Consider the following 20,003-nt stretch of genomic DNA (forward strand, 5'->3'; position numbering starts at 1 on the left):
TTGTTTAAACATAGAACACTACAGCACAGAACAGGCCCTTCAGCCCTCAGTGTTGTGCCAACCCATATATTCCTTTCAAATAGTTTGTTTATTTATCTCAAAGTACCTTGTACATTGAGAAGAGTTGTTGTTTAAAGAACACATTAGCAGAGTGTAGGATTGCAATGAAAAGAAAGATCAATCCGCATCAAGCAAGGGCAACATGATTCATTCAGGAGCCTAATGGATGCAGGCAAGAAACTGTCTCTAACCCAGTTAATGTGTGCTTTTGCGCTCTTAAGCCTTCTCCCTGATGGGAGGAGGAAGAAGGGAGTGGGCCCAGGGTGTGATGGGTCCATCAATATGTTGGCTGCCTTTCCTAAGCCGTGGAAATGCAGATGGATTTCATGGAGAGGAAGGAAGTTTGGGTTATGTCCTGAGCTGTATACAGTACCTTCTGTTGCTTTTTCCTATTTTGAGCCGAGCAATCCATCAAGTACCTTTTTGTCCAGGTCAGGTCCTTGGATATATTTATCCCTAAGAACTTGAAGCAAACTATTCTTTCCACTTCAGCACCGTTAATATGGACAGGGATATGAATTCTGCCCCATCTCCTGAAGTCGATGATTACCAGTCAAAGAATGGTTTGAGTGTAGCTTGAGGATCATGAAAAGCGATCTACATTAAACCGGGTCGATTAACCTTGTCAACATAGAATCAACCTTCAGCAACTTACCCCAGTAACGTATAGTGAGTACAGAAAAACTGCACAGAAAGCGTGCATAATATTAGTTTCAAATGGTGAGGGCACTGTGCTTGATTGAGAAGAGAATGCCAGTTATCTCAGCACTGGCTGGCTGCAGCATTGACATTACATATTAGCCATTTAACTCAGCAGCAGGAGATGAGGTTACATAATCTCTGATCCGGTCTGCCCAAGATAGATGCAAGTGTGACTGGTTCACTGGGGTTTATAGTCCTTGGTAGCCTTCTGATGGTGGAAAGGTCAATGGGAGTGTTGCTGTTCAGAATGACGGCATTTTGTTAGGCAATCTCTTGTTGGTTAATAATCGTTGGTTTCACATGAATGTTACTTGTTAATTGTCAGTCCAGATCAAACTGCTTACAGACTGAATTACTTCAGGGTGACATGGTTAGCCTAGCAGTTAACGGAACACCATCTGTGCCAGCATCCAGGATTTGAATCTGGCATTGTCTGTAAGGAGTTTGTACATTCTCCCCGTGTTGCACAGGTTTCCTCCGGGTGATGCGATTCCTCCCACCCTTCAAAACATACTGGAATTGTAGGACAACTGGGTGGCATGGGCTTGTGGGCTGAAAGGCCCTGTTATCAGGCTGCATGTCTGTATATCTAATTTTATTTTAAATTGTGTAAGAAACTAAATCCAGTTGAGGATGGGCAGCTCCTCTTCTGACCTTTCAAGGAAGCAATTGCAAGTAATCTTGCCTCGGGCATACCAGAAGGAATTCCTGCACCACTATCACACAGGCCTCGTGTTAATCAACATGGAAGCAGGCCCTTCAGCCCAACTTGTTCATGCCAACCAAGCTGCCCATCTGATTTGGTCCCATTTGCCTGATTTGGCCCATATCCCCCCCAAAACGTTCCTGCTTGTGTTCCTCTCCAAAAAATTTTTTTAAACTATCATAATTGTACTATTCTACCTCTTCCTCTGGCTGCTCGCTCCATATACCCACTATCTTCTATATGGAAAAAATTGGCCCTCACATCCCATTTAAATCTCGCCAACCCTCCCCCCCCCCCACTCCACCTTCAACCCATGTTCTAGTTTTAGACTCGGGGAAATATTATAATTATTCACCCCATCTGTGTTCCTCATGGCTCTACATACATACATACATAATATCTGGGACCAACAATCACAGATACCTTTCCTTGTGCAGTTACTGAGTCTTTCCATTTGCTCCATTATCTTCCACTTACTAAGGCCACATCTGCCTGCACCGCCTTACTATCAAGTGCAGAGATTCTAACTTCCTAAAAGGCATTTCTTTCCTTAAACTAAAAAGATTAAACAACTTTCAGCAATGCAAGGTTCCAATTAATGCCTATAGCTTTTACAACTTCAATATGTCCAAAAGGAACTAATGGAAGTACTTTTGAAGTTACTGTGGCAATGTAAAAAATATGATGGCTGTTTCAGCGAAGCATGTGCTCAAATGTAAGTGTAATAACTTCTGCTTATCTGTGTATTTTTTTGCTTTTGTTTGAATTATTGACCAGAACATGGGAGGGAACCCCCCCCCCCCCCCCCACCCCCCAGCTCTTCTTTGAAAAATGTTGTGGAAACTTTCATGCCACCCAAAAAGACAGAGGACCCCTCAGATTAACATCTCAACATGATATAAGCAAAGCCAAGGGCACAGGGGAATGTTTGGCTCATGTGAAGGTCACCACTGAGGTGTATGACAAATTCATCAATAGTCTAAACATATTCAGGTAATTTATACTGATGTAATTTTTATTTCATTCTTCCTTGGAAAAATTCCCACTGTGAATAAGTTATCCTGAAACCAATGAGCTCAGTAGTGCCTCAACATTAGTATATCTATGATTCTCTTTGGCTTGGCTTCGCGGACGAAGATTTATGGAGGGGGTAAAAGTCCACGTCAGCTGCAGGCTCGTTTGTGGCTGACAAGTCCGATGCGGGACAGGCAGACACGGTTGCAGCGGCTGCAGGGGAAAATTGGTGGGTTGGGGTTGGGTGTTGGGTTTTTCCTCCTTTGCCTTTTGTCAGTGAGGTGGGCTCTGCGGTCTTCTTCAAAGGAGGTTGCTGCCCGCCAAACTGTGATTAATGATATGGCAATGACATGACACCTTGGGCAGTGGAGGAAACACTTTGGAAAACCAGGTCACCAATGAGTCTTTAATTTCAGGCTAATTAAAAACCGTGATAATGGTTTGAGATTAGCAAAAAATAAGGTTATAAATGTCACAGTTTTTTAAGCATTTTTTTTTCTAACTTTCACTGCCAGCAGAAATGAGAGATTTGAGGCAGTTGGGGAAAGGACCAGAGACCAGAAAAGTTCTATCTGTTAGTGAGTTAAAATGGTCCATAGCACTTCATGCTGCCCCAGATTTGAGAAGTCAGATCTTTTCTGATACAATTTCATTTAGTATATAATAAAACCGAATTGTTGGATGAAGTAAAAACACAAAGCTGGAGCAACTCAGATCTGGCAGCCATATATGCACTTCATAGGTGCATGGCGGTGATTTGTTTTCCCCGTTCCTTGCTGCGGCTTCCTCTCCCTCGCACTGATCCCGATCAAGGAAAGTCAGGAATAAATCTCGGCCCAGAGGCTGCCCACTGAGCTGTGACAATCCCTGCCCCTTATTATTTATTTTCCTGGTGTTAAAGTTTTGTTGTCATTGGTTGAAGTTTGAGTGAGTCGTCTTGTTTTATGTGTGGGGAGAGGTGGATTGGTAGACACATGAGCTTGTATATATAGTCATAAAGAAAATGAATATATGTATATTTGAATGTGAACTGCCATTGTTGGCATGATTCTGTATATGGCTATACAAGCTTGTGTGAGAATATAAATAAAATATTCAAAACAAAAGGTGGAGAATCTCAGCAGGTCAAGCAGTGTCCTTTATATAGCAAGAATTAAAATACATAACCAATCTTTTGGGCTTGAGCTCTTCATCAATGTATGGAAAAATGTCAGCAGGCATCCGAACAAAAGAGTAGGGGGAAATGGGTGGTCGCAAAGGTAGGAGGTTAAAGGTGGATAAGGGAGGGAGGGGATGGCTATGATCAAGGGGAGGAGGGATGGCTAGGTGAAGGGAGGGAAGAAAGCTGGAAAGGGGGGCAGGGGGAAGGGAGGGAGCCGAACTGGAAAGGGGAAGGGGGGGGGGGGGAGTTAGCAGACTGGAAAAGTCAACATCAATGATGGAGAGTGCCCAGGCAGAAAATCAGGTGTTGTTCCTCCAATTTGTGGGTGGTCTTGGTGGGACAGTGCATAAGGCCATGGACAGACATGTGAGTGTAGGAGTGTGACACGGAACTAAAATGATTGGCTACTGGGAAGTCTCTGTCATTGAAGCAGACGGAGTGAAGGTGCTCAGCAAAGCGATCTCCTAATCTCTCTGATGTAGCGAAGACCATAAAGGGAGTACTAGATGCAGTAAATAAGACCTGCAGATGCACAAGCTTCATTTGAAAGGCCTGTTTGGGCCCCCAGAACGTGGTGTGGACTCAAGTGTGGCACCTCCTGTGGCCACCGTAGAAGGTGCTGGGGGGGCCATTGGTGGAGAGGGTTGAATGCATGAGGGAGTCACAGAGGGAGCGATCCTATGGAAGGCAAAGAGGGGAGGAGAGGGGAAGATGTTTTTGGTAGTGGGATCCTGTTGAAAGTTCCAGAAATTCCGGAGGATAATGTGTTGAATGCGGAACCTGGTGGGGTGGTTGATGAAGATAAGGGGCATTCTATGTTTGTTGTGTCTGGGGGCAGAGGGGGCCAGGGCAGATGAGCAGGAAATGGAGGAGATGCGAGTGAGGGCTGAGTTGATGGTGGCATATGGGAAGCCACATTTGTGGAAGAAAGCAGACATTTTGGAATATCTGGACTGGAAGACCTCATCTTGGGGAAAATATGCAACGGAGAAATTGAGAGAAGGGGGATAGAATCCTTGAAGGAACAGGTGTAAGGAAGTGTAGGCCAGGTAGTTGTGGGAGTTAGTAGGTTTGTAATATATGTCAGTACCTTTTCTAGGGACCACTCCATCCGTGACTCCCTCAAGCACTCATCCCTCCCCACTAATCACCCCCCTGGCACTTCCCCTGCAGCTACAGAAGGTGCCACACTTGCACCCAAACCTCCTCCCTCACCACGGTCTGGGGCCCCAAACAGCCCTTTCAAGTGAAGCAACACTTCACTTGTGTATCCACGTAATTGATTTATTGCATCTGGAGCTTCCTTTCTGGCCTTCTCTATATCGAAGAGACTGGGTGGAGATTGGGAGATCACTTCACTGAATACCTTCGCTCCGTCTGCTCCAGTGACACAGATCTCCCAGTAGCCAACCATTTCAGTTCTGTATCACACTCCTACACTCACATAGCCTTGGGCACTGTCCCACCAAGACCACCTGAAAATTAGAGGGACACCACCTGATTTTCCATCTGGGCATTCTCCATCCAGATGGCATTAACATCGACTTTTCCGGTTTCTGCTAACCTGCTCTCCTATTCCATCTCCCCATTCCCTTCCTCTTTCCAGTTCTCCTTCCCTTCATCTAGTCATCCGTCCTCCCCTAGATCACTGCTGAACCTCTCTCCCTTCTCCACCTATTACCTCCTGGCTTGACGATCACCCTTCCCTCCTCCACTCTTTTGTTTGGACATCTGCTGACAGTATTCCACACCTTGATGAAGGGCTCCAGCCCAAAACGTCGATAATGTATGTTAACCCTTGCTATAACAAGGACACTTCTTGACCTGCTGAGTTTCACCAGCTTTGTGTTTTTATTTTTTTAACCTCGTTTTGCATGTTTGATTGGCAGTGTCCTTGACGTAATGCTATGGGTTTGCTTCCACAAGGACTGTGCAACAGTCAGTTGTACCAGTTCTACCATATTTAGGTGCTTCTGGCTTGGGGAGATTGAGGTAACTTGCTATTATCTTTTACGTGAACTCACGGCAGTACAAGATGTTAATGGACTACAAGAGACCAGTTTCAGCTCCAGATAATGGCAGCACTGGTATATTCTGTGAAATGTCTTGTTTCCAGGTTGAGAGAAAAGAACCTAGTATAGATCTCTGACCTTGGGTACAACGAGTTGCCAGCCTTACAGAATTGTCCGGCGTTAAGATTAATGAACAAAACACAGGGAGGTGGGTTGTATATGATTGTTTTCTTTCATTTTGAACATTTATCTGATGTCAAACATCTGATATTGACAAGCCAACTATGGACCAATTGCATAATTAAGAGCTTTAGTTTGATTGTGGAATACTGCAATTATTGATGATGTTGACAGAATCCACAAGGTACTCAATAATTAGAAGTAGCACATTGCCATCTCTAAATGATGGAGGATTCATTGTGCAATCTTACATACAATCAGGACCTTAATCCCATGGAATTTATGTTGTCATGGATCAATAATATATTGCTTCTATCTACTGAATGTTTTGATGCTGTGCATCAAAGACTACACTGTGTAAAATGAAAATAATCACCTCTATCTCCTTGGATAAAATGAAAACAATCACCTCTATCTCCCTGGATTAGATATAACTTTCTGGTGTACCTCTGTGAAATCAGGCTATTAAAAGGTTTGTGATGACATGCTGTTCATACAGACAGTCTCATTCCAAATATGATCTGCTTCAGAAAGAAAGTTGCAGTGTGGGATTCTCTATCTTTAATACCACACCGTAAATGGAAATCCTTGTGGTTCTTCTGTGCCATTCAAAAGACAAAAGTTCAGACATCGATAGCTCTAGCAGTCAGCTCTCAGCTTTATTGTTTGTTTAAAATCAAAAGACCTGAGCCCTCAGGAAAGATCTTCATGAAAAGAAAATTTACAAAATGAAAACTCACAAAACAGGACTAATATCATCTGCAAATTTAATTTCAGACAAGGCTGCCAAATAACATGTAAAGTCACAAAAGCAACAGACATACAACACTACAGAGTTGAAATTGATTCCAGCCTCATGGCACAATGTAACAAATGAGATTGTTTCTTGGTGTGGACCATTTCATTTGCGAATCTACCTAAACAGGCCCATAAAGTGAGAGCAACTCTGCTTACACTCAACTTATTATTTTCATTCATATTTAATGAACTGTATTTTTACTGCAGCTTCAATTACAGGCAGAATGGAATTACAAACACGAGTAATAAAATACCAGAATTGCTGCTTTTCTTGGTGAGATTTTTAAAACAGAAACAAACAACTCCAGCAGAGAATCCGGGAATAAGTCGCTTTACTCAAAGTGACAGGAGTGGGGAACTTAGAACAGCTTAGAAAGGTTAAGTTAAAAGGCATACTTTCTATTAAGATCGCTTCATTAAGGGGAAAGATCAATATAAATGAGAGAAAGGAACAATAGACTGTGCTCAAAGTTTGCACAGAATTTAACAGACTGCTTGGCAAGTTTCTCTCTTCCAATTCTCCCCCCCCCCCCCCCCAATCTCATTCTTTTCTTCCTTGTACAGCCCCACACGTCCATACCAACTAAGTTAGTATTCTGGGCTGGTCTTATTTTCCTGCATTTGGCCCATATTGCCTTTTGAGCATCATTATCACACCCACTTTTAAGGTTTCTGGCAGCTCATTCCAGATAGGAGTAACCCACTGAATGGAGAGAAAAAGCGACTCCTCAGGTCCCTCTTAAATTCTCCTTCATCTCCTCAAACCCGTGTCCTCCAGTGGAGCATTAATGATTGCATTAACTGACAATTGGTTCATTTTTGAGCTGAAACCTGGCTTTTGCTTTTTTTTGTCCTCAGCTTGTGACCTTCATTGATTTTCATTTTTAGTCGTCTTCCTCAGCCCTGTGATGGTTTGAGTTATTTTAGCCAAGAGCTTGCAGTGACACTAAAGAATTTAAAAAGGCAGCTGAATTGATCCCTTAGCTTCCAAAAGAGATCTGCTTTCAACTTACTAGTGTGGTGTTTCAGATCAAGAGAACTTCAGTTACATTTTCTTTATGTTCCATGTGTCTTTAATTCTGCCCTCCATACAAATCTGCAGGTGAAATTATTCATAAGTACTGGAACAGCCAGAAATTCACAAATTAACAATACAGTGGTGTACAAATTAAACATTCTGCACTTAGCAATCTGGAACTATTGATGACAACATTGATGGTTCAATCAGTATAATTTGGGCTGGATTTGGCCATTTCCCTTGTGAGATGGAATGAGAGTTAGATCACTTCCACGGGTAGTAGAGTACAACCAGAGCGTTTCTGTTACGAGTTCTTTTGTGTCAGTGAGTGGGTTAGGAGGAGGGCAGCAGTAGTGGTGGAAATAGATTCAGTCTTCCTTAGCCAATGCAGAATTAAGGCTGATCAGCATGAACTCCAACTCCTTGTAATCTGGTCAAAATGTATTCAGTCACGGAAAGGACTGGACTCTGGCCATAGTCGACCAAAGGTTTCTGATACTGGGGGGGGGGGGGGGCAGGATGAAAGCTGGTGAGAATTATGCTCCATCCTCTGCACACAGTTAACAGTTTGTAGTTACACAGTATGAAAAATTACAAAAATCTAGTACATTTTACAAGTGACATTAGGAGAGACATAAAACACAGCTGCAGAGAGCAGTCTCCTGTGCTCTGCTTGCAAGACACTTGACAAAAGCCAGCAAGATAAATAATGTTTTCGGTGCATGACACATTCAACAACATAATATTTCACTCTATTCGTTTTTTTTTTTAAAAAGTATCTTTGATTCACAAACAGGTAAATGGCAGAGTCAGCTGAGAGCAAATGGGAAGTAATGGACCCCAACTACGAAACCAGTTCTATAATAATCTCTGACTAAAGACCAGTGCAGATCGCTAAGCAGTGTGCTGATGCAGAAGTACTCCAATGACCACTAGACAAGTGCTTGGAAGCCTTGTTTTTTGGTGATATGGAGCAAGTCCAAAGTTAATGAGTGGGCTATTTAGGGATTGTCACACATTGCAAATATACTGTAGACAGCAAAAGAAAACCTATCGGAGTTCAATTGGACTCAAAAAACATTGCACTACTGTTGGTGCTGCCCTTATAGGACCTGGCTGTACTTTCCAGCAGCGATAAAAGTTCCCATGGGATAAAATCCAAAAATAACAGGGGAATTCTTCCTGGCAGCCTGGCTAATATTTATCTCACAGCCAACATCACAAAAGAAAAAAAATTACCTAGCCATTATCACATTGCTAATTCGAGGATCAAGTTGTTTTCAAATTGTTTGACCCATTGCAACCTTCTTACATTACTAGCTGCATTTTCATGTACTATTTACTTTGCAAAAGCGCAACTAATAATGCCATTTTGCAAAAGAATAAACAAAATGATAAAACAAAAACCTACTGATGCTGGAAATCTGAAATAAAAACAGAACATTAACTTTTCTCCCTCCGGAATGTTTCCAGCATTTTTTGGTTTTGCATCAAAGATCACAGAGAAGGCTGGGAGATAACATAACCCAAGAATTTCTTCTCTTCATACAGCAATCTTTTTGATGATCATCTCTACATTACAGATGCAGTAAAATCTGGAATTCAAGCAACCAGCAAAAAAAAGGGGAAATAAATACATTTTTAAAAATTAAAATAAATAATAAATAAAAATATAAATAAATTTTAAAATTGTAAAAGTAAATGTTCTCCAAAGCAACATACAAACTCTTGGCGAAGATGGGAGCAAACATTCAGCCAGCAGAGCGTCCTGGTTGTGCCCTGCCCACAGCAGCTGTGTGAATAAAGTTTTAATAAAGTTGTATTTGAATAAAATAGCGGCATCCAGGGTGAAGAGCTGGCCAATGTCCTTGGGCGACTTTCCCCAAAGTGCCTCCCTATCCCTGCTTAGTGTGAGTCTATTTTATTAGTAAGGCTTTATTTGTAAACTGGGGTGGGGGGGGAGGGGGTGTTAATTATGTCGGCGGCACAGTTAACATAGCAGTTAGCACCATGCAATTACAGCACCAGCGACCATGGTTTGAATTCAAATTTTGTAGGTTGTGGGAATTACCAGATTAAAGTGAACTTGATGTAATTAAGGACTAAAATTCTGATTTTTTTTTTTTTCAAATTTCTTAACATTTTTCACTGTATTAATGCAGATGTATTAGTTAAGTATTGCAAGGGTGTGCCTCAGGCAACCGGAAAATTCACATATCCGGCATCTGCAATCCCTGTAGGTGCCAGATACGGGGGATTCTATTGTATATCCTTTAAATTATTCATATTACTGACCCTCTACTGACCAGTAGCCAAGTGCTTGAAAACCTGGTTCTTTCATGATATACATGGTTCTATTCAACACCATTTGGTTACAGAGTTGATGACTGGCACGGAGCTTCAATGGACAGAAAACTTTCAACATCTGTGAAGGGAGGAACAAAACCACCAACACTTCAACTTTGGGTGTGTATTTGGTACATCTACCAGAGGTAAATTAGATGCCAAACTGTGTCAGGACCTCCCACCACCTCCAACACTCAGAAACCGATTCTATTGAACAATTTCTCCTCTTTTCTCATATTTCACCCTCTCTTATCAAAAACCATCACATTCTTTACACCACTGCAAACGAAATAAATTGTATGAAGTAGCTAGGATGAAGACAAGTATCAAGGCACTTAACAGAAAAAAGGGCACAAATTACAAGACTCAAGCAACATGTGATTGTCTAAATTCCTTGGATGTGTTGTTGCCCTGAAACAGACTACTTGTAATTACAGACGCTACAAAAACAGAACTCATTCTTTTTAAAATAAATATTGGCATCTTCAAGCCGAGGCATGCAGCACACCCTGTTTATAATCCTACATGCAGTGCCTGTTTCCAACCTCAGATTAATTTGATTTTAAACTTGTATAGATTTTTGTTTTGTATCATTCTTCAAAGAATACGACGACTCTGTATGGGAATTGGTGTCAAACCAGTGAGATGACAAGTATACAAGTTAGGGGTGACATTGCTTCACTGCATGCTGCAGAGAGCTGTACGATTATTCATGTACTGCAGTGCTTGCGTCGGACATTTGGAGTAACACAGTGTAAAACATAACACACAACACTGAGACAAGAAATATTTGAGATTAACCTGTTATTGCACCAGTCCATATGCTTTCTACTTTACCACAGTGACTATACTTCATGAAAGGTACTTCAATGGTAGTGGTGCTTGGGGATGTCCTGAGCTCATGAAAGGTGCAATATATATGCAGAGTTCTTTCTTTATTAACTGGCTCCTGTCTCAGTTATTGGCTTAGTCGATTTCAGGCATGCATTAAATTCAAATCCATTTATTCTTTGCTATTTCTCATTTAGCAGCAGTTTCAAAGGTCTTCCTCGATAGATCAGCAAGTTTCATGATCATGAACCCAATTCAGACTGGATCCGATCAAAAGTGGCAGGAAAGAAGACATGTTTTTCCACCGTAAGCCAAGTATCACAGTAAATAGTGATAATCCAAAATTTACGTGTCATGCCACAGATGGGTAGAGCTGAATTTTCTCCCTCATGAATTTCTTGCCTAAATTTCTCTGCACAATTTTGAGAACTATTTTGATGTGCATCATCTTGAGACCGATTCAGTCCTTTTTTCATTGCTACATATTGCAGTATGAATCAAAGGGGAGAGAATGCTGCCTGCACAGTGTGAAGCTTCACACATGGCATCCATTGCTTTAGGACAATAATTTATCCATTGATCAACCTTGTTCCCAGATGTATGTTTGCAATCCCACCTGAATGAATTACTGCTGGAAAGACTTGTTGGTGATTCTCCAGCATGTTAACTGGCCACAGGCTTATGCCACTTCACCCATGTTGTAACTTTGCCTTGACTGATTCACGCTGCTTCACCACTATACTAAAAGAAATTAATAGGTTAGCATTTCATTTTTCCCCTATATTGGGCCAATTACAGCTTTTCTCCTATTCTCATTAGCTCCAACATTTCTTATGAATCCTGTGGGTCACCTGTGGAAGTGCTCTCGTGGGTCAGCCACCGTCAGTTGGACACATCTGCAGTTTAGCGAGCTGCAGAGTCTGTGAATGGCTAGTCTGCTAGAAGTACAAAATAATTTAAGAAAAATAAGTGTGGAATATTTCAGACAGTTAAGATTGCACCGTGATCCTCCTGTCTGCTTGACGACATTACTGCAAATTGTTTTGGCTAAATCGAGAGTCACGTGGGGTGGCCCACGTACGGCTGATGAAGCCTGGGCTTCGGATGCCAAGCATTAGCTCCACTCACCCTTCAGCCTGCCAGCAGCCTGTGCACATTGCGCAGACCATGCCTTTCATCCACCGTCCTAGACAACAATGGGAGAGTCGGAAGACACGGAGCCAACAGAGCCGCAGTCGGATTTCTTTCTGGGCACCGTTAAGAGCCTTTTGTCCTCAAATTCTTCCACAGCATTTGGTTTATGTTTTCCATTCTGCCCTTGGGCTTCCTTAGCTGGCTCAATGAAAGCCACACGCCTGTCCATGGCAGCTTTATCCACAGAGAAGTCGTGGATGGAACTGGCGCTCAGCATGGACGAGTGGATACTTTCTTCTTGCTGATTCCGCTGCTTATCAGCATTGTTCCTGCACTGGCAACGACAGGGCGTGAGGTACAAGTAGACGAGAACCAAAATGACACTGGCAATGCACCCAACCAATGTGGTGTAGGCAGTGTTCAGTGATTCATGCACTGGACTGGCGGTGAAGTTGTGCACCTTCAGCTGGACATGCAGGGTCTCGTTGAACTGGCTGCCGCTTGCCAGGCAGGTGTAAGTCCCCGAATTTTCAGGACGCAGGTTGCTGAGCTGCAGATTGCCATTGGGCAACATCTTGAGACTTTGGTTGTTGTGACCGACCTGAATCGTCTCATTGTCTGGCGTCACCCAGATTTTTATGGTGTTCCTCAGTCTGGTGTCACAGTGTATTGTCAAGGTCCCTTCCAAGAATGCTTCTATCTCCGAATCAATAATAGTGCTGCAGTTCATGTACTCGTCTTGCAAATCAAAGAGCCTGATGGATACTTTATGGTTTAATGGAAGGACACATTTAAATTCATTCTTGAAGTCCACCACAGAACTGAACTGGCGAGTGTGCCACTGGATAACCATAAGATACAAACTACACTCACAGACCAAAGGGTTATTATGTAAGTACAGTCCATTTTTGAGATACGCAGGGAGATTTTTGAGTTCCTGGATAGGAAGTGACTTTATCCTGTTACTAGATACATCCAAAAGTTCCAGTTCAGGCAGCCTGGTACTTACATCCACCAACTCCTGTGGAAAACGAGTGATCAGATTCTGGCTCAGATACAACTTCTGAAGGCTGTTCAAACCTTCAAAGGCAGTCCTGTCAATCTGAGAAATCTGGTTGTTGTAGAGCAGGAGGACCTCGAGCTCTTCCAACCCTTGGAAGTGTAGCTCTTCCAGCGTTTTCAGCTTGTTGGAGGACAAATCAAGGTACCTCAAGTGCGGCACCTCCGTGAAAGCTTCCTCAGATGTGAAGGACAAGCCATTGTGGCTCAGGAGCAGTGTGTGGAGTCTGTGCAGTCGAACGGTAGTCCACTCGGCTCTCAGACGAGTCAGACTATTGTAACTGAGGTCCAGGACAGCTGTGTATTCTGGGAGGGAATTGGGGATATTAACCAGTTCCCCTTTCGAGCAACTAACGATGTTACTGGCACAGATGCACTTGGGGTGACAGTTCAGAGCAGATACATTGACAGGATGGTGGCTATACAGAGTTAGAAAAAGCAAAACAGGCAGGTAGGAAAATAAGCAATTGTATCCTCTGGTAAGGTAGAACTCTAACAGGCAGCTCAACCACATGGCTGGACTTTAGAAACTGTTCATCGGGTGTTCCAGTGTAAATCAGGAATCACACCACGCAATGGAGAGTCGATATCTGGATAGAGGCATTTCTGGCACAAAGAACTTGAATCTGGAGCCTTAAATAATTGAGGGTAGTGCAGAGAGCAAGTAAGAACTGGCATTGTGCCCACAGTTCTACATTTACCAACACAAGTCCCTCTTGGGGTTTCAACCGTGCCTGATATTTAACTCCGTTTCTGGGATAAATACAAAGTTCCCCCCCCCCCCCACCCCACCCCACTACTGGTTACAACAATTAATATTCTGTTGTTCCCCCTAAAGGAAGTCCCTTTCACTGAACATGAGTGGCAGCATCACGTCAAATCACCTTCCATCCAGGTCCTCTTTAAATGCAGATCAAACTCAATGTTGCGGCAGTAGCAATAACAACCCCTCAAGCATTTCACAGCGCGATCCCCGCATTTTGTTTTTAAAAAGCAAAGAATTTACGTGTCTGAGATGAGATGGAAGGACGATTGTTTGCAACAGGAGCCGGCGGTACAAAGCAAAGATCAGACTTCTTGGGAAGCTCGGTAGCAGAGAGAGAGAGAGACAGCAGGCTGCGGGGAATCCCTGCCAGCCGTCCAAGCTGCAGCAGTGCAGAGGCTCCAGCGGTCGTCGCCAGATTGAGAATGCGGTGCTTCCCTCTCCCTGATCGCCTCATTCAGTGCTCTCTGCGCACTCGGCTTCTCCGCAAGTGACAAGATTGTTTATGTAGCTCCTCTTTCCTTCGTCCCGATTGGAGGAGAGAAGTATCCATCAGGGAGAGCCGCAGCTTCGCCATCCCATTGGCCAACTGCGCAGTCGTCAATTATCCAATCAGTGCAGCCTTGCGTTAACCCATTGAGTGACAGGCTGATTGCAGCATTTTAACCCCATTTGAACTCAGATTCATTATACATACAACCCTGAGATTCTTTTTTCTTGCGGGCGAGGCAAAATCACCACTTACTGGCCGTGAAAAAAATCTATAGGATGTACCCAGGTAAAACAAATAAATGTAAATAACCGACTGTGCAGTACAGAGAGGGGGGAAAAATCAAGTGCAGAAATAAGAGTTCGTAAACGAGTCCCTGATTCAGTTTGTCCTTGTAGAGTCTGATGGTGGAGGGGTCCTGAACCTGGTGGTGCGAGTCTTGTGGCACCTACACCTCTTTCCTGATGGCACCCAGCGTGTGCTGGGTGGTGTGGGTCCTTGATGATTCCTGCTGCACCCCGAAGGGGTGGAGGGTGGGGAGGGTTTTGCCCGTGATATCCTGGGCTGCATCCTCTATCTTTTGCAGGGCTTTACGTTCAGGGATACTGGCGTCCAATACTCACAATCATTTGGAGATTTCAATAATTGGGCTATCCTTTCTTCCAGTAATATTATAAAATTACTTTGCAAATTTTCTCATCTATTGAATTGATAACCCTTGAAGTTTTAATTACCCTTGCAGTATGCATTATAGAAATATGATGGAGAGTTAATTTGTAAACTTTTTAAACTGGATTTGAAGCTATCATCCTTTAAGTGTGGACTCTAATTTAATTTCACATCAAATGGTTTCTTGTCATTATTCAGTATTATTAGGAATGTCATGCCAATAAAAATACATAATAAAATACCTACAAAGCTTATTCATCGATGAATTAATGGCACAAGGTACAAATAAATCTATCTATGTATTATAACCATCACTGAGAAGGAGTTGCAGTGATCACATTTAGGGATTAAATATTTCACGATATTTAACTGTAAAATAAACAAGCAAGATAGAAAAGATGGTGAAGCCTTGATAACTAAAACAAAGAGAAAAGGATTTTTAGTTCAGAAGAATGATGCAATATATCAAGAGCTAAAGTGAAGGGCCAGAAACTGTGACTGATTTTCAAGTAGCAGTGGTATGATAGTCCACAATATACATCAGGAAATTAGAGGTGCAGGTAAGAAGAATAATACAATAATCTGCAGAAAACCAAACGAGCAGTCGGAGGTCATTTTCTAGATCAGTACCATGCTAATGAAGGGATTATTGTGCAATGAGACAAAGATATCAATAACTGATACAGCAGTGAAGGGGTCTTTAGGGAAGAATGAGCATAATATTATATTTTATGTAAGGGTTGAAAGTGATAGTTCAATTTAAAATCAGAGACCATTCTAAACAAAGGCAACAGCAAGGGTATGTGAGCTGGCTAAAATAGATTGGGCAACTAGATTAGAAGGTCATTTTTAAAAAGTGTCATAGCAAATATATATCTCTTTAAGCCAAGGAATTTCAGTGTGAAGAATGACCAACTGTGGGTAGCAAGAGGTTAAATATTGCATTGAATCATAAGAAAAGGTTTATAAATTTTGTCAAAAAGAGCAGAAGGGCGGTGGATTGGAAATTTTTAGAATGTAACAACTTAGCAACAGTGAAGAGGCCACGGAAAGTAGAATACCAATGTAATCTAGTGTGAAACCTGGCAAAGGAATAATAAATTTTAAGAAATTAAGAAGGCCAAGGAGGGGCTTGCATGAAAGTGATGGTTATCAGCCGTGAGCTCATTGCATGGTAAAACAGGCACAAAGAGCTGAACGGCCTACTTCTGTTTCTTATGTTATGTTCTTAGTTGACCTTGCACCATTAAACCATATTAAAATCACTAACAGCTCCTTAGCACCCAGTAGCTACAGTTCAGGATGAAGGCCCACTAACATCTCTTGAGGACATTTGGTGAAGGGGCAATCCCATTTGCAGAAGATCTTTTCCTGAAACTATTAGTTGCTCTTTAATTTCTGTTATTTTCCTCAGTGCCAGGACTCTGCTAAATGTTGCCCCTTTATAGGAAGTTAAATGCAAACAGTATACTGTTAGATTTAGAATGTAATTGCTTTGCAAAATCTTTCTAATTGACATAGCCAAGGAAACAGTTTCTCATGTGCAGATGAGAGGAAAGGCAATGCCAATTAGAGGAAATAATCCTCTAGATAACAGAGTAGTTGGTACCTGGTAAGTGCTACAGAAACTCAGCAAATTCGTAAATTTATCTTATTCCCATCTACTATCAACACTACAGAGAGATATAGGATCTGTTGATGAGTCTTAGAAATTTAGAGCAACGAAGGTGCAGAAATCGATGTCAATGCCGTCAGGTTGGAGGGTGTCCAGACAGAATATTAGGAAGTCACAGCATGCAATTATCTGACTGGATGTCTGTGGGGCTAAAAAGGAACTAAATGAGAAAATGTTGCAAATAAAAATGAAATCAGGTGAATGAGAGGTAGAGCTTCTGGGGAGGGTCTCTGGTATGAACACCAACGCGAGTTCAGGTGAGGCCAAACCACAAATGGAACCTGATACACACAGGACAATATATTGGAGTCTGTCACACACAGGTAACAAACAAGGTTAGAGAACTGAATGTTTACACTCCTATTATAGAGTGTACTGACTGGAAGGTCATGTATGTATTATAATCAACTCTCCTGCATACACACACTGCATACTAACACAATAACAGCTGCTTCTGTGCTCTCAGGCTTCCCCTGCTTATTAATGAGTGTGGTGATACCTCCATGGACCCCTTAGCTCAGCGAAATGAGATCAGCTGACAGCTGCAGAAACATGACAAAACGTTTTTAACGTCTCAGTGCCTTTGTGCTGGCAGATGATCTCTCTCTTTTGTTGAGTAAGGATTCTCCTTCAGACAACTTCATCCACCCTCATCATCATCTTAAGACCAGGCTGTATTTTTTTCTATTGTTGCAAAATTAAGGTTATGAAGTTCAACCAGAAAATACATTTAAAAAGAAGCAATAATTTGTTTTCATTTTACTGGCAATTTTCTACATCACTTGCCTTACCAACACGGAATCTGTGCTAATGTTATCGGATGGAGGGATGGGCAAGTCAATTCAGATTCACTGCAACCTTCTGTTACAACCACTTCAGTATCCAGTTACTTGATGGATCCGAAAGGACGGGAGTACCAATGTTTTTTTTTTAATGTCGCATCATTGGATACTGAAAGCACAAAATGATATTGAGATAAAAACAGAAAGTGCTGGAAAACTCTCCGCGGATCAGGTGGCGTCGTGAAGAGATATCTCAAGATTCATCTTGGGGACCTGTTAACAGAACTGGTTTGAACTTCAGTGATTAGTAAGAAAAGGTGGAAAAAGCGGGAAATCAGGGTAGGAAATTCACCCCATGTGCACGTCTTGCAAAGTACCTTGAGCAGTCCATTATCTTAAAGACTCCTCCTGGTCCTAATTCATATATTTGAAAATGTATGTTGTTAATGATGTGTACCTTAAACTATGAATAATCCTTATAGTTTAAGACACCAATCTAACCATAAAAATTACCTCAGCCTGAGTATGCTCAAGTACAGTATCTCTGTCTAAAGCAGCCATTCTTGATCTTTTTTTTCAGCTATGGCTCTCCTACGACTCTGCAAAAAGTTTATAGACCCCTTTCCTTGTGAAACAGCCAAGTTTAGTTAGTTTCTTCCGTACATCTCTCCTACTAACTACATAAAACAGCGTAGCCGTTAGCACAATGCTGTTACAGTGCCAGCGATCGGGACCAGGGTTCAAATCCCACTCTGTCTGTAAGGAGTAGGTTCTCCCCATGTCTGCATGGGTTTCCTCTGGGTGATCCGGTTTCCTTCCATGTTAAAAATACTTATTGAGGGTTGTAGGTCAATTGGTTGAAATTGGGCGGCACGGGCTCATGGGCCGATAAAGTCTGTTACCGTGCTGCATGTCTACTTTAAATGTAAAAAAAAAACAGAAAAAAAATATTTGTTACACAAGCAGAAAAGAAAACAAAGCTTAAATGTGCTGTGCCCCCCCACCCACCCCCCAACCCCCCCGGGGAGGGGGGAGGCTTGGGGAGGGGGTTCATAGAGCCCTTGTTGAGAAAGGCTGCACCAGAATATCATCTTTTATTTCTATGGGAATATGCTGTGCTGCAGACTTTGAAGAGTTAAGTGAATCCCCCTGATTTGTTACCACAATTATTTGGTAATAAGCTACAGCTGTGCTGCTGTCAGTTCATACCTCAGCTTTTCCTTTCCTTTAGTCTTTCATCCACATGTTTCAGAACCTGCTCATTTTGTTTTCAGTGCAGGCTTGGCTGGGTGCTGTTGTCAAGAGTATTAATAGGTGCCTCAGCTGTGCCTACAGCGATGGTGCACTGCATGCTAACTCACCCGCAGTGCTAATGATGAAACCAGGAGGAACAGATTAACATAAAGCAACCGAGAATCTACAGTAGACCACAGTCACATTCAAATAGAATCTGGACTCGCTCGCAGCACCTCCTGACACTTGGCCACGGCTACACCTTCTGCCTATTTCTGGCATCCCGTGATAAAGGACTGTGTAAATTTAATTGCCTCGTGGTTCTGAAAGTGTGTGCTCGACATTGAATTGCAACTGGGAATTGTTGGAATTACCCGAGTCTGTTTATTCTATCACTTGGATGTTTTAATCGTTTAATTCAATTTTGCTTCAAAAGATGTTTATCACTTTAAACCACATAATAAAAATGCAAGACAATATTCAGTAGTGTCACTCTCGCACAATATAACCCCATATATTATGTTAAAAAATGTAAACTTCCACAACCTTTCAAACTCAGTATTCCTTCGGCCCATAAATGACAGGAAGTGGCCACGTTCAGAAAAATGACTCAATTGGCTGGAACAGTCAATTTCAGCTCCAAAAGTTGACAGAAACTAAATCGATGAGAAACACCAACCTTGGAGCTTTTAATAAAAATATTTAAGTATTTAAAATGCTACCTATGTTTTGTTAGCACACAAGTCCAGTTATCCTTTTTTCTTCTAACCCTACACCCTCAAACCCTGGATTTGGTTCTGACTTCATATATGCTGTGCATAGACTAACATTGTATGTTATCACAAATATTAACTAGTCTCAACAAGGTATGTGTGATAGTACAGATTCTATCACCAATGTGTATATGTACAGATGGTAGTGTAGGATGACTGTGATTGGCTGAGAGTGTAGCCACACCTACTGGCAGGTCTTAAAAGATTGCTCCAAGCCAGACCAGGTCTTTCTGGACTGGTCAACCTACTTGTGATACGCTCCAGTCTTTTAGTTAATAGAAGCCTTTGTATGGATCAACAAGTCTTTGGTTCTTTTGACGTGCATTACAATATGCACCAAATGTGGGCAGGCGCCTGTACCAAACTTGTGTCAGAACTACCATTTTGTTTGGCCTTTAAGTAATGTTAGGCTATGGACCGCAGTGTCACCCAACTAATCTTCGTCTGTTTAAATTACACTTGTGCTATTTTATTGCTCTTAAGAGCATTTTCTGTTCTTCTCCAAAGAAATAGAAGTGTGACACTTGAACCATTCTGTGAACTCCAGATTTCACTTAGTGTTCTTCGATTCTGACTCTGCCCAGAGACTTTCAAAA

The 20,003-nt window shown here is 42.1% G+C and overlaps 1 protein-coding gene and 1 long non-coding RNA gene across 4 annotated transcripts; both read right to left on the reverse strand.

Moving 5' to 3' along the window:
* Window positions 1-6,586: 6,586 nt before the first annotated feature.
* Window positions 6,587-13,789, reverse strand: amigo1 (adhesion molecule with Ig-like domain 1). Of its 2 annotated transcripts, none has more exons than XM_069941894.1 (2): window positions 11,446-13,789; window positions 6,587-7,730 (listed from the first exon to the last, which is right to left on the reverse strand). In XM_069941894.1, exon 1 carries the CDS (start codon window positions 13,534-13,536, stop codon window positions 12,016-12,018), a length of 1,521 nt encoding a protein of 506 aa, XP_069797995.1. In that variant the 5' UTR covers window positions 13,537-13,789; the 3' UTR covers window positions 6,587-7,730; window positions 11,446-12,015. The 2 variants fall into 2 exon arrangements, with proteins under 2 accessions (XP_069797995.1, XP_069797994.1); XM_069941893.1 differs by having other exon boundaries at window positions 10,800-13,789.
* LOC138765121 (uncharacterized) lies at window positions 6,587-14,119 on the reverse strand. 2 transcript variants are annotated; one of them, XR_011358487.1, is made up of 2 exons: window positions 14,029-14,119; window positions 6,587-11,570 (listed from the first exon to the last, which is right to left on the reverse strand). It is a non-coding gene; the product is annotated as an uncharacterized lncRNA (long non-coding RNA). The 2 variants fall into 2 exon arrangements; XR_011358486.1 differs by having other exon boundaries at window positions 6,587-11,565; window positions 14,029-14,113.
* Window positions 14,120-20,003: the final 5,884 nt, after the last annotated feature.

Source organism: Narcine bancroftii, chromosome 5, assembly GCF_036971445.1.
Source record: "Narcine bancroftii isolate sNarBan1 chromosome 5, sNarBan1.hap1, whole genome shotgun sequence".
Taxonomy (NCBI): Eukaryota; Metazoa; Chordata; class Chondrichthyes; order Torpediniformes; family Narcinidae; genus Narcine; species Narcine bancroftii.

Coding starts and splice junctions, on each gene's coding strand:
- amigo1 (XM_069941894.1), bottom strand. CDS start 13,536: ATGTGGTTGAGCTGCCTGTTAGAGTTCTACCTTACCAGAGGATACAAT.